This window comes from Pelobates fuscus, chromosome 1 (assembly GCF_036172605.1).
Source record: "Pelobates fuscus isolate aPelFus1 chromosome 1, aPelFus1.pri, whole genome shotgun sequence".
Classification (NCBI taxonomy): Eukaryota; Metazoa; Chordata; class Amphibia; order Anura; family Pelobatidae; genus Pelobates; species Pelobates fuscus.
Window position 1 is genome coordinate 28,668,970 of NC_086317.1, and position 15,146 is coordinate 28,684,115.

The 15,146-nt window shown below is 40.5% G+C and overlaps 1 protein-coding gene across 2 annotated transcripts in view; it reads left to right on the forward strand.

Moving 5' to 3' along the window:
* The window catches only part of DSCAM (DS cell adhesion molecule), a 563,650-nt gene that overhangs the window by 220,461 nt on the left and 328,043 nt on the right, over nucleotides 1–15,146 (forward strand). For both annotated transcript variants that reach the window (XM_063447089.1, XM_063447097.1), the window contains exons 5-6: nucleotides 5,571–5,849; nucleotides 6,792–7,067. In XM_063447089.1, coding sequence (XP_063303159.1) covers nucleotides 5,571–5,849; nucleotides 6,792–7,067 — 555 coding nt within the window. The remainder of the gene's footprint in view (nucleotides 1–5,570; nucleotides 5,850–6,791; nucleotides 7,068–15,146) is intronic.

A 15,146-nucleotide genomic window follows, 5' to 3' on the forward strand; every position in this document is an offset into this window, starting at 1 on the left:
TTTTCAATCTGACAGTCTTTCTAGCTCAGCAATGCTGGCCTTAATATTACTATTTCTGTTGTCAATTCTCCAGAATTTCCACTTTAATGAACAATGCCCCTTAGAGTTGGCATGGGGCAGTATTTTAGACATATATATTTTTACTGCCTGTCAAAAGGATCTGTCTAATAACATGTCACTGACAGACAGAAAAAAGTGATTTTAACAGAAACAGGAACAGTACTTACCAGTTACAACTTTTTTTTTAAAGTTGCCCTGTCACCTCCTGGGGCCTTTACAAATTTTGCAAAGACCCCTAATGATGCTATCGATGGTGTGTGATTGCTTGTGCGGTGCTGCTATGGTTAGTTATACTTACCTGATGCTGTGTCCCCCGCGGTCATCAACATATTATTTCTTCAGTTACAAAGAAGTAAATGCTGCAATAGAGACTTAAAGTACCAGGACCTCTTCACATCACTGAATGGAGTAACCCTTTAAACTGAATAAACCATTATATAACGTATCATTATTTTTAATTGTTATATAGTACCAGCAAGGTCTTTAAATTATCATCATATGATAATCACTTGGTAATTTTATGCCAAGACTATGTTTACCCCCATGTTCCGATATTGTTAGGTATTATTATTGATGTCATGTGAAAACATGCGATTTGGGGCATAGCAGGGATCCGTCATATTAAAAAAACAAGACAACGTCTGTTTGGGCATGGATACTTTACATTATATAACTGACATATATTAGCATATTTAAATCAACTGACATGCATTGCATTTTTCTTTTACACTGGCCTCCCAAAAAGCCTGACCTCCACTTCTTTGTCTCAAGACTAGCATTAGCCTCCCCTTTATCCGATCATTCTACCCAATCTCCTGGGAGATATATGTCTAGAGTGCACAGCTCCCACTTTATTTATGCAACTATCTCCCTTCTTTTACCTTGCCAGCCCTTTGTTATCTAGCAGTTTGCATATGTATGGGGGGTATAGTTTAGTGGTAGAGCATTTGACTGCAGTTCAAGAGGTCTCGGGTTCAGATCCTGGTGCCCACTTTAAAAATTTGACTTTAGAAGTTGACTTGACTATCATTTTCTTAAGCATGCGTGGGATAGGCATAAGGCTATCCTAGCTATAAGATAAGGCCAGGGACTAATGAAAGTATTTAGAAAATTGGGCAGACTAGATGGGCTGAATGGTTCTTATCTGCCGTCACATTCTATGTTTCTATGGTGGAGTTTATATACACCTTTAACATTAATTGTACTCCTGATAGCTCATACAGGACATGCAACAATGACTCCACAATTTTCATGACCAAAATCAGTCTGACCTAGAAGAAACCAATGTCCACATGTTTTATCTCAGGTCAGCAATCCTTTGGGTCAAATTTACAGGAAGTGACGTTAGAGAAGGTAGAAACATTCTACTAGTTCTCCTGCAGAAATACAGGATCAGGGAAGTTTACATTATTGAGCACAGAACAATCATTCCTTTCTAAGCATGGTCCGTGTCACACTCATCCCGTATTCCTTTACAATTGCACAAAGCATTCAGAATAATTTAACATCTGCATGAACTTGACTAGATCAAGCATGCTTAAAAGGTTACTTCAAGCTTCATAACCACTACAGTCCACTGGCCCCATTTCTTGGCAATGGGACAAACTGTTTAAAATGGTTTGCCCTCTTTCCTGGGTCCCCACAAGGCACTGAGCCTCCCTAAAGCTTTGTTGACTGTAGAGCTTAAAAGATGCACAGAATTGATATTAGCCAGTCTTGAACTCGTGGTAGAGGTTAATTTTAGACCTCCTGCCATAAAGTTGTCATGGAGCTTGGAGTAACCCTTTAAACTATTCAGATTATTCTTATAGGAACTGTAGTTTCTTTTCCCAAAGTGATCGATGTAGAAATGTACTGGATGTCATTGTACGGGTGATTATCCTGTGCCCCAGAATAACCTCACTTTGTACACTATAATCCAATTCTACACTCCAAGCCTTCTTTTTCAATGTGTGCAAACAATATGCTCTACAAGATTCATGAAATGCATATTCATATAGAGTTGATACGGTGTGACAATAATGACAAGTCTGTGCTGTATAGCCGTATGGTGGTTATGGTGGAGATAGCGAACTGATTAAATAACTAGCATAAATTGGGAGCCATTAATCCTGAATTCTTCATGTGGAAATGCACCGTAATTTAATTTTTGTCTCGTGCACTGTCATGCATTTTTACATTAAATGCACCATTAAAATATGAAAGGAGTTCTGGTTCAGTGATGTATCTCTTTTAGCGTTACAAGTATGATCTCGTTGAGAAAAGCCAGAAAGAAAAACTGATGAGAAAGATTTATACACTTCATTAGTTTGGAGCCTAACTGTTTTTTTTCTTTATATCCTGCTATGCCTGATCGTTTTTCTTGCTCGGTGTACTTTGTCTTGCTGTCACGAGATTCTGAGGTTGAGATAATATTTGTCCAATTGATACATGATAATATTTATATTCCATACGTATCTTGTCTCTAAGTTATTGATACCCCACAACCTATTTTATTTCAATGTCATCGTGAAGTTCCCACTACAAAGATTGTTTTGAACATTTTAAGCAGTATTTGTAGGGTGTCTCTCATTTTTCTATCATTCTATCATATTTTATAATTGTATCATAATATTTTAAATGCAGGATTAACATTATATAAACTGTACTATAACGTTTAATAAATTATATTAATGATGCAAAGTTATAATTAGGTTAATTCACTGCTCCTATTGTGTACTTTGATGGCTTAAGGTGGACACTGTAGGCACCAGAACCACTACAGCTTAGTGGTTGTAGTGGTTCTGGGCAAATATCCTGCCCCCTAATGATCAGCAGTGTAAATAATGCCTTTGCTGAGAAAAAATGTATACTGCTGCCCAAGGACACCTCTAGTGGCTGTCACATAGAGATTCATTGTAGCCCCAGGTAACAAGTGCAGCTTAGGGAATAGGGCCTTGACAGAGCTAGGAGGTGGGCTTAGGTGAAAGGTGTGTGAAAGGTAGTTATTCAGCTGATTAAGAAGGGATTTTAAGACAGTTCATGTTAAATTTCATAGGTTTCAAGCTCGTCAGTAGCTCAGTACCTGGTGGGGTAGGGGTATCCAGGTATACCCCTACCATGAATATTGAAGTAAAATGGCACTTTATGTATTAGGGTTAAAATGTTGATTGTTTGTTATAGGTTAAAGGGACACTATAGTCACCTGAACAACTTTAGCTTAATGAAGCAGTTTTGGTGTATAGAACATGCCCCTGCAGCCTCACTGCTCAATCCTCTGCCATTTAGGAGTTAAATCCCTTTGTTTATGAACCCTAGTTACACCTCCCTGCATTTGACTTGCACAGCCTTCCATAACACTTCCTGTAAAGAGAGCCCTGTTTAGACTTTCTTTAATGCAAGTTCTGTTTAATTAAGATTTTCTTATCCCCTGCTATGTTAATAGCTTGCTAGACACTGCAAGCCTCCTGTATGTGATTAAAGTTCAATTTAGAGATTGAGATACAATTATTTAAGGTAAATTTAGGGGTTTTATACTACTGTTGCTTTGTTCTGATTGGTTGTTTTGAAAAGTTCTGTTAACTGTTTCTTTGCTGCTGGAGGTTTCAGTAAAGAAGGTAAAGCAAATATTCACCTCCTGTCTTTAATAAAATTTAGATTATTCCCTCACCGAGGCTAGAATAATCCCTAATTATTTAAGGTAAATTAAATCTGTTTGAAAGTGAAACAAGTTTTTTTTTCATGCAGGCTCTGTCAATCATAGCCAGAGGAGGTGTGGCTAGGGCTGCATAAACAGAAACAAAATGATTTAACTCCTAAATGACAGTGAATTGAGCAGTGAAATTGCAGGGGAATGATCTATACACTAAAACTGCTTTATTTAGCTAAAGTAATTTAGGTGACTATAGTGTTCCTTTAATGTTTATTGCCTATAAATATGGCTCATTGCCTTTTGTGACTTGAGGAATATGTTATGTTATAGGGTTGGGTTGAGGGCAATGACTTTATTTATTTTATGTTTCATGTTAATTTATAATTAATATATGTTTCATTTTAATTTATAAGTATTATATATATATTTTTAAAAAAGCCGTGGACTTATTTGACCCATATAACATCACTGTTCGTGTTTTATTTGGTTAGGAAATAAGGGGAGCTGTTCATTCCACCAGCCCATATGGCGACGATGTGCATGTCATGACAATATGCATCTCTATGAGGATATGCTGATTGTCAAACATGTGACAGCATACTTTGCATCATGCACCCCTTAGGGGACGGTAGTCTTAAAGTTCTGAGTGTGGAGTTCTTTAACCACAGACCTCACTACCTGGTGTAGGGATTTGGAGCTCATTTCTGACCAATGTATATATTTTATATAGCAGGAATATAAGGCTGAGCTGGGTCATGTTCCCAACGCTCTAACTAAATTGAGAGATTCACTAGCAGTGGGCACTGAATGAGGAGCCCAGACAGAGGGGCAGCCCCACATACACCTGCATGGTCAAGCCAGCATGCATGTCAGCCAGCTGGTAAACTCCAGTCAAGGCTATAGTGCCTTTAGGGAGGTAACAAGATTGGAAAACACAGGACAAGGGTAAGGTGAACCCAAAGTCAAAAGGACTAGAGAACAAAATATATAAAGGTTATAGAGGGCATTTGACATAAGGGCAGGTTGGGTAAATGGTGTCTAAGTCATAAAACAGCTGAGGAAAGAAATAAGTGGGGGACAAGGACGCCAGGAAAGCCAAAAAAAAAAAAAAAAAAGCTTTTAGACTTACATATGAACATGGGCCCTGCATACTAACACACTCTGCATCCACAAAAATTCATACTATTGCCAGCAGAAATATACACTTCTGAACACTGCGCAGACACACACACATGTCAACTTTATCCACACATAGACATGACATACCATACATACATTCCCCTACATTCACACACATGTGTCACAGAAACACAACTGCATCCCCGAACACACCCGTGCAATCTCCATGCCAATACATGCCTGTTTTGGGGGAGGGTCATCACATTTTCTTTAGGACTTCAGCCCTCGCTATTTTTACAACATATCAATCAATCATATCAATCAAACTAACCTGCGTGCTGACTGTGGACATCAAATATATTTTATAATTAAATCTGAATGACAGGATCTAGTTGGTGTGGAAATTGCAAAATGTAAACTGTGATGTTTCCCAAAAATGGCACTGGTTTTATTTTCAAGACTTCAGAGGCGGCATCTGATCCCAAAATCACTAATATCAGATGAAGTTGATGATGTTAATGTTTAAGGTAATGGTGTTGTACTAGTTTACTAATTAACACTCTGACACACTCTGGCCATAATTTGCCTGTTTATTTGTTTATTTATTGTAAATAAATAAATAAATAAATAAATACTTAAAACACAATGCGTTCAAATTGTGATAAAGAATTTTATTAAGCTAAAAAACAAAATATAAAATATGTAAACAATATATGGTGTGAGTCTTATGATCATTTTATTTATTTTATTATATTTATAGATCCAGTTAATTCAGCTCCGGCAATCCTAGATGGGTTTGAGCATCGTAAAGCCATGGCAGGTCAAAGAGTAGAGCTTCCGTGCAAAGCATCCGGCCACCCAATACCAAAGTACCGCTGGCTAAAGGATAATGTCCTCCTTGAACCAGACAGCAGATTTCAGCAAACCGTCATTGGCTTACTCATTGAAAACACAAGACCGTCTGATTCTGGCAGCTACGTGTGTGAAGTGTGGAATAACTATGGTAATGCTGAAGTCATAGGATCTCTGTATGTAAAACGTAAGTGAAATTAATATATTGTGCACAATTTTTTTTTTTTCTGCATTTAGTTTTCTTCTGCTTCTTCTGAATTTCATGCAATATCTGGATACAAAATAAGATACATATATTTTCATTACACCAAATCATTATGCAGTGAAAACATCACAGTTCAAATAGTTCTAGAATGCAGAGCTATCGATGATTCTGTAATGGTGTTGTGTTGGAAGCCTTGCTCACTATGAAAATAAAATAGTCTATAGATTTTACATGGATTTTTATTTAGTCCACCCATTTGGTTTGTATGCTATAGGCTACTCCGGAGATTCTGTCCTTATTATTTGACCTATACAACTGACCCATGTAATGCAACAATTTGTAACCTTAAGTGACATCTATTTGGTTTTTCTCTGTGCCATTTAAAAAGATGTGAGAATAAAAGATGGTGAAACTGCTTTTTGAAATTTTTTTAATTTTGCAACTTTTATTTTCGCTAATGTGCAGATAACATTATGTACAGGATGGCGGAGAATTACATAAAGTCACCAAAACAGGGACCATTTTGTGCCAATGTATGCAACAAAAGTCATAAATAATAGTTTGATTACTTTTGTGTTTGGACACAGCTGGTATACTGTTAACTTTAAATGGCATTAGTCTTTTTATACATAAATGTAGATTGCAGTTACACAGTTTGTCTCGTAGAAGCACTAAGGTCCTTTGAGATGGGTCCTCAATAGTCTCTTGGTTCTTGTTAACATTTGTAGTATTTTATTATATACGTTATATCTCTACATCGCATTATAAAGCACTGTCAGATTTGTTGGCACTAAAGAAATGTCAATAATAAGTATAATAATAATACATTTTACGCCCATTGAATGTTCTAGAAATCAAAGAAATAGCAGGAAGTGATAGCAGAATATCAAGATGCTCAATAAACGCTTTTCTCTCATCTTCCAGAACCGTTGAAAGTCACCATTAGCCCACGGAAAGTAAAAACTAGCGTTGGTAGCCAGGTTTCATTGTCGTGTAGCGTAACTGGAACTGATGACCCGGAACTCTCCTGGTACAGGAATGGGGAAATCTTGAGTCCTGGAAACAACGTGAGACTCACAGGTGTCTATCGGGAAACACTTATTATGGATGGGATGGCAAAAAGTGACAGTGGAGCCTACCAATGTTTTGTACGCAAGGATAAGATGTCTGCCCAGGATTACGTGCAAGTGGTGCTGGAAGGTAAGCTTCTTTTTAGGCAGATAGACTTGAATTCTCTTCTAGAAATGCCAAATTCAAGCTAACATTTCTCAAAATGTTCTGCCTCGAAAAGTGTTTTATCACATTCAGCAGATATATTTTAAAAGAATGGATTCAGGATATCAGGTAATACGGTAATGACAGCTTACTCAGCCAAAGACAAGTCAACCAGTTCAAATATTTTGTGTTTGCCTTTTTTCCGGAATAATTGGAAAGCTTAATTTTTTTTATTTTTGAGCTTCTTCTGAGTCAACGTCAGATTGTGAGATTAGTGAAAAAACGGCATTTGATGGACGTGATGCTACATTCAACTTTGTAACTATGTAACTTTTTAATATGAATGGGTAGTATTTTATACTGTAGTGTATTTTATGTCTGCTAGTGTTTGCAGGTGGCTTTAGCGCGTACTGGAAACATTAGCACGTTTAGGTTTTCTGTCTCAAAAAAACTGTAAAAATCTTATGTCTGATATCCTAATTAAAGTCCATTAAAGGATGGAGAATCATGAATAGGGCTTGATCAAAAAATGACAGTTGCTAATCGTGTAAAAAAGCAATTTTGCTAACACACTGTCAGGAGGAGGTGTGTTGTGTTGCTTGAACTGTTTACATGCCCCTCCTCCCCCCCAAAAAATTGCTAATATTTCAGCTAACGATTAATTATTCGGGTTTATCAAGTCCACGTGACTGTTGAATTCAGTAACATAATTTTTTTTTAATGTAAATGGGTCAATATCTTATCTGGAGTTATTATGATCTCTTAATATCGCCTGCTTAACATAAGGCCTTTTTTTTTTTTGCTGTACTAATGATCCCTAAAGTGGTATTGAAAAGTATCAGTTTGGTGTGATTATAATTAAATAAATGGCTCATCGGCAGCTATCACCGTGTTGGAACGTATTAAATGCTAGATTGCGATCAGGACCTCGACCAGATATAGAGTTGATTGTTCTAATTTAATTTAATCAGTATGTATAAGTATATATTAAAATACCAACAAAAACACATACACTCTGATGCAATGTAGCGAATAGCTTTATTATTATCACACAGCAATTACAGCTAATGGGATGCCTTAAAGGCAGACAGCTGATGCTGTTTTTCTTGGTATAATTATAAAGCATCTATATGTGTTTTAAGGCTGTAATCCTCCCTGGGAGCCCATGAGAGAAACAGTGTACTCTGCTAGATTGGAGGTAAAATGAAGAGGAGAGATTAAATGGTGATATGAATAAGGATTGCCTAGCTAGAAAATACTACATATGATCAATATGATCAAAATAAACAAATGCCTGTAGAGGGTCATTCTATGTTTCTGTGCAATTTGATTGGATTATTCTGCTCTTCTACAAGAAATATGCTCATTAACTATTATTTTTTTTTAAATTGAAACTTTTAATCATAAGGAAAATATTGATTTACATTTAAATATGAAATAAAAGCAATAGTTTTGAAAGGCTCTTAATCTCTATGTCCTTACAATCCAGTTCTGTACTTACTCTGCATGTCCTATAGACCACCAATGTTTCATTCGTTTTATAATCTACGAAGAAAGGGTTTAATTCTGTAAAGATGAATTATATAAGCTAACAACCTTGTACATTGCAAGGATGTCAAGTACTTAGTTTTGCACATTAACCTTTCCTTACACCCCCTTTATTAGGAAGTCCCCCCCTAGTAATGCCCTCTAAATAAATTAAATGAGTTATGAATGGCTGCATGCCTTTACCATGCTGTCCGTACAAGCCTTTTCATGCATTTGTAATTGTTGTCAATATTTGATTGGTAATACATGAAGCTGCTCTAGACTCCCCTTATTGTGTTTGCCTTAAAAGTTTTGTTCTGTTTAATAAACATCAGACTTTTTCTAAACTGATTCCTTTGTATGGTCTGTCATTGAGTGTCCCCAAAATCCAACGGTGTGGTACTGGCTGGATAGAACTTTAAGACCATGGCATGGAATTCTGGGTATCACCAAGGACAGAGGTTCCAACATACGACTTATTATATAACTAGTCTGAATTCCTTGAATTGCAACTATATAGATGACAATAATAATATCAAAGAGGGTTTTTATTAGTAAATGTATTTTTTAACTTACATTTAGAGATGATTTATTTTCTTCTACGGAGTGACACCTGCTGCCTGCCAGTCTCATGTTAACTGGTGAGTCCCCAGAAATGTGTGCCAGCCAGGCAATAATAAGTTGCAGATGTACAGCATATCGGCTAATCTGTGCTGACATGCATATTGTTAAAGGGACACTCAGGACCTCTAAGATACTTTAGCTTGCTGAAATTCTTTTTTTCTTTTTTTACTTTTTTTTTTTTTTATATTTTTATTTGGTTTTCCAAAGTGTTCACATATATAATAACAGTCTGTTCAATATAACAAAAGTTCTCAAATGACAATTTTACAAAATAACAGAGTCTCACAAATGGTGTTAGTGTGATTCTATAGTATCAAAGTCCACATTTGACAAAGTCTTTCGTAATAAAAAATATGTATACAGTTTCGTCACTAAAACATATTTGTGTTAGCAGTGCAACATTTGGGGTTCAAAGATAAGGATGAGAACATCATAGTGTATATTCGGCATCGTACTTTTTGGTGTATGTGTAGTTCATTACAATGAGGAATGTCGAGTCATCGCAGGAGTGTGTTATGGTCACCGGTATGGATTATGTCGTATCAATAGAGGTATTTTCTACCCAAGTGTGTGGTGCTGTCAGAGTACCCGAGATGTGTAATATTCGAGAGTTGGCTCTCTCGCCTTTATCATCTACATTTGAGCGATAGTGCATGCGGTCTGGAAATGTCTGCCATTCAGGCTAGTATAAAAGTATTCCATGGTGCCAAAATGTGTGTGAATTTAGTGTAATTTTTGGACTTGGCGTAAGCGACTTCCTCCATGTATTTTATGCCCTCTACCCTTTTGATTAATTCACTAATGGACAGGGGTTCTATGTGTTTCCAATGGACTGGAATTAGTTGGTTTGCTGCCATAAGCAAGTGGGTAGCCAGGGCTGTCCCCTGTCTTTGCTGTTGGGGGGGGGGGGGGGGGGAGGTAGGAGAAAGAGGAGGTGTTCCGGGGAAAATGGAAACTGTGTTGCCATGATTGTCTGTACCAGTGTGAATCAGTTTTCAGTATTAAGTGATTTTAGGGCATTGTCACCAGATGTGTGTGGAGTGTGCATCAGGTTGTTGGCATCTCCAGCACGCATCTGTGGTGTCCTCATTTATTTTGTGTATTTTCGCTGAGGTGTAGTGCCAGCGAGTGAGCCGTTTGTGATTACTTACCTGATAAAGTGAGCTATCCGTGTATAGTAGAGGTGTTGCGTGGGACAGGGGCTGAGGAGGGGACAGGGCTGAAGAAGGGGTACAGGGGCTGACTGAGGGGACAGGGGCTGACTGAGGGGACAGGGGCTGACGAAGGGGACAGGGGCTGACTGAGGGGACAGGGGCTGACTGAGGGGACAGGGGCTGAGGAGGGGAGGGGACAGGGGCTGACTAAGGGGACAGGGGCTGAGGAGGGGGGACAGGGGCTGACTAAGGGGACAGGGGCTGAGGAGTGGAATAAAAACTAAAGTGTATTTCCCCCCTCCCTGAGTCTTACCTTAGGTCAGGGAGGGATGGGCAGTGGGCAGCAGCCAGCAGGAGCAGGGGCAGGAGCAGCAGCCAGCAGTCAGTGAACTCGGCCTCTCCTGATGATGTCAGGAGTAGGGGGCGTGACTTCCTCTGCTCTTCTCCCAGACTCCCCAGCGGTCCTGTGAGAAGAGCAGGGGAAGTCACGTCTCCTCCTCTTGACATCAGCAGGAGAGACCGACTTCACTGACTGCGGGGAGAGTGAGGTAAGTTGAAAAATCCGAGTCCTCAGCCAGAGGCAGGGCCGGAGCCAGTGGCAGGGGATTCAGATTTTTCCTTTTTTTGCTGGATGGAGCAGCCTGGGGGGCAATTGCCTCCCGGTCCCCCTTCCAAGCCCGCCCCTGACTATGGGGATCGTTTGCAATGCATAGAAAATGCATTTTTAGGATATAAAATCCATTTTTAGGATGTTAGGTCAACAAAACCAGCCATAACGGGGGGCGGAGCCTGACCAGCGAGCAGAGCAGACGTGCTCTGCATCAGCTCCTGCAATACAGGCACAAAATCGGAGGTTTAAACGGCCTAAAGTGCTCTCACCCTCCTGCAGGTGGGCCCATTGGACTGGGGAGACCGGCCTGAACCCTGAGACACCGAAACTGGCACCCATGATAACCGGACTCCGCATCGGCAGAATGGGGCCTACCACGGGAGACGGCGGAGAAAAGCGGCAGTTTTCCCGCCAATCGCACGCAGCCACTGGTACGCCTGGAACACTCTCTCCCCCCCCCCCCTGATGGACCGGTGGGGGTTATCCCAGTCCCCGCCAGATGGGGAACCCCACGCCCGGTACCCTCCGACTAAGCCTGCGACCTCTTCAAGCAGAGCGGGGGTGGGGGCCTCCAAAATGCGGAAGCTTGTAAATCGGCACGGCAAACGAAGCACAAGTCTACCGGGTCGGAAACTTCATCCCGGTCCCTGCTGGGAGAAGAGACCCAAACGCAACCAAGAGGGCAAGCCGTAAGAGCAGTCCTGCAGACACGCGACCAAGTCAAAAGGGCAGAGAAGGCATGGCTCCCACATTCCGGAGACATACTCGCCAGGCTGAACAAACACTTTCTAGAATTCTGGCGGCAACTGAGAAGCAAACTATGCCCACTAGCACCACCGCAGAGCAGGGGAGCCCTGAAACACAGCCGCATAATCAAAGCAGCACGACCACTGGGGGCGGACCGGAGAGGTGAGAGCCGGATGGCACAGAGGTCCCCCTCAGGCCCAGAGATCTCACAAAAACCTGTCCCCTCCACTCTTGGCCCACCCAGGTTGAAGGCAAAGCTGGGCGCAACCCTGAGACATCGCCCACACTGGTGGAGGGCCCGCCGCCGCACTCAGCGCACTACCCGCACCCCCAGCCACTCCCAACGGGAGAGAGATCTGGCCCCTGCGAAAGCCAAGACCGAGGACCTAAGATGTCGACCCTGCTACTGGCCCGGGACGGGGGAATGGACTTACCTCGCTCCGTCCGAACCGCCGGCTCCGCTCTCGGCCAGACTTCCTGCGACAACCACCGCGCACAGAGGAATGTCATACTACTGTCTCGCAACTGGGCAAAGCCTAAGCAACATACCTGGAGAACAAAGCCCAAGCATAATGGACTATGCACATATGTACTACAGAAGCCCACTCAGGGAATCGGCTGACACTGAGAGAGATAGCTGCTGGCCAAGACAGGCCCCGACCAGGGACTTTGACTACAGAATGCTGACCAGCGCTTCAACGGCAAATAATATAAATAATATACTTTTTTTTTTTTTTTTTTTTTAAGTTTAAACTCGTTGCCCACCTACGCTACACACCTTTTTAAAGTAATAACTTGCAGTTGACTAGCAACCTAATGCAGAGTACCTAGAACTAACCTGTATCACACATTTGAATGCTAATATGTGCATAATCTGAGACGCCCAGCAGATATGCACAGGTATCAGTAATCTCCTTTGGTAACTCTATTACTTGTGGTATTTGATGCATTTACGTTATCAGTTTAAACTATAATATTGGTTGATATGTCTATACATAGCTGCAGGCTTGAAACAGTCTATTTCTTGTAAATCCTGTTTAACCTTGCAGTTATTTCTTTAGGATAGCTAGTTATCGCTTGCAGAGGGTTCTAAACGGTCAGATCTACTCTTAAAAAGCATACAGCCTGTACTACTATTGCCTACCTTGGTAGGAATGTAAGCCCCCTGGGACATATCATAATCCTAAAATGCGTAACCATAGGCTGCCACTATAAGGACACCAAGCCCTGCATGTTACACTTTTATTTAATTTTTTTAATTTTTTTTGTTTGTTATAAACTAATTACTTCTCATAGCTGATACCTGCCCTCACGCTGCCTAATGCTACTGCAATGTGGCTTATTACCAACGACCTAAACTTGCACGTTAACCTTCCATATACCTACTATAACTTGTCTTAATGTACCCAACATACCCCGTTTCAGGTATGAAGCGTTCCAAATTAGCAAAATTAATGGCATGTAAATAGGAATAACAATCTTGTCTGCTTCTCTTAGTTACTAGCATCCATCTGTTTACTTATAGAATAAGCAACTACTGTCGAACTGATTTACGCTAACTACATGACCAAGCAAAATGTTATTTTATGTTTTATTTCTTAACAAAAATGTGCACAGTAATGCCAATATGCCCACTCTGTTAACCTCATTGTTCACTCCTAATTTGCTTTTGCTGTTGTGGCATAGCAAGAATGCATGTTACTCTTACGCACATCAAAAATAAAGAATAAAAAAAAAACAAAAAAAAAAACCAGCCATAACATGGTTTATGCCAAGTTTTCATATCCTTAGATATGGCTGCTAGTAGTGCGGGAAAGTTCAGATCATATAATTGATTAGTCATATGCGGGAGGTGTATACCTAAATATCTAATAGAGGTGGCGGCTCAGGTGAAGTGAAAATTATGCTACAGTTGTGCATCTATGGCTGTTGTTGTGTGCAAGGGAAGCAACTCGCACTTTGTGAGATTGGCCCAAAAGTTGGATAACCTTCCATAGATTTCCATTTCTTCCAGGATGTGAGGGAGAGTGTGGAGTGGGTCAGATACCGTGAAAAGGAGATCATCTGCAAATGCAGATATTTTGTATTCCTCCCCTTTGATTTTAAAGACTTGGATCAGCTGATTGTCCCTAAGTCCCTGTCGGAACGGTTCGAGGACCAGAATGAATATAAGGTGGCACAGAGGACATCCCTGCATGCCATTTGTTATCCTAACCGGGTTGGAGAGTTGGCCATTGATACGCAGTTGGGTGGTGGGAGACGAGTAGACAGCTCCCAACCAAACAAGCCGCCGCAACTCAAAGCCCAAGTGTCGTATCGTTTCTGTCGTTAAGGACCAGTCTACCCTACTGAATACCTTTTCGGTGTCAATGGCCAACAGGGCGTTTGCCTTCTCATTTGTGCGCGCCCAATACATTAGGTTTATTATTTTGGTGGTATTGTTCTTTGCTTCCCTCCATGGCAGGAACCCTAACTAGTCAGGGTGGATAAGCACAGGGAGTAGAAGTTTCAATCTAGTGGTCGAGATCTTTGTAAATATTTGGATATCTACATTAATGAGCGAAATCGGCCTGTAACTGCCACAATTTGTGAGATCTTTGCCCAGTTTTGGAATTAAGGCTATGGTTGCTTCTAACACTGATGTGGGCAGAGAGAGGGTGATATGAGACTATCTAGAAAGTCCATCATGTTACGTGGTATAGTGTTTTTTATTCTCATCCAAAGAAAATCCTGGACTTCCTCCAACGAGGGTGGCTTGTCCCTCAGGTTGTATAGCTTAGTGTAGTGTTGGAAGGCTTTCATGATATCTGGCATTAGACAGGTCTGGGAGCCATCAGGGAATTTAATGGAAGGTTGTCTGTTTTTCTTGCCGTAGGGATTGGGCTAGCAGGCATCCACTTTTCAGTTTGTGTTTTGTGTTTTGTGTGTAGTTGTGGCAGCGTTGTTAGTTCTGATCTTTTGTCCGTCAAAGTTTTGCAAGTTGCTAAGGATTTATTACTACTATGTAGGTCCTAAAGTGTCCTAATGTCTTGAGTTAGCTATTGGATGTGTGAATCTCTCTTATGTTTCAGGATCAAGGCTGTTTTAATTATCGTGTGTAGATGTGTGTTTTCCTCGAAATATCTCTGGGCAGTCTCCTCCAACTTTTTAATGGTGTCATCATTGTTAAGTTGAAGGTCATTTAGTTTCCATTGAGGGGGAGTAAGTGGTAGGGAATGTATGGAAATTTCTAAGAACGAGGGTGCATGGTCTGACCATGTGATTGCTCCATACCTGGAGGATTTGATTAGATGGAGGAATCTGTGTTGTAAAAACACCATGTCTATACGTGTGTAAGTACCTGTGGGTGGAGAGAAGTAAGAATAATCCTTGCTATTGGGATGCAAGGTTCTCCAACAATCA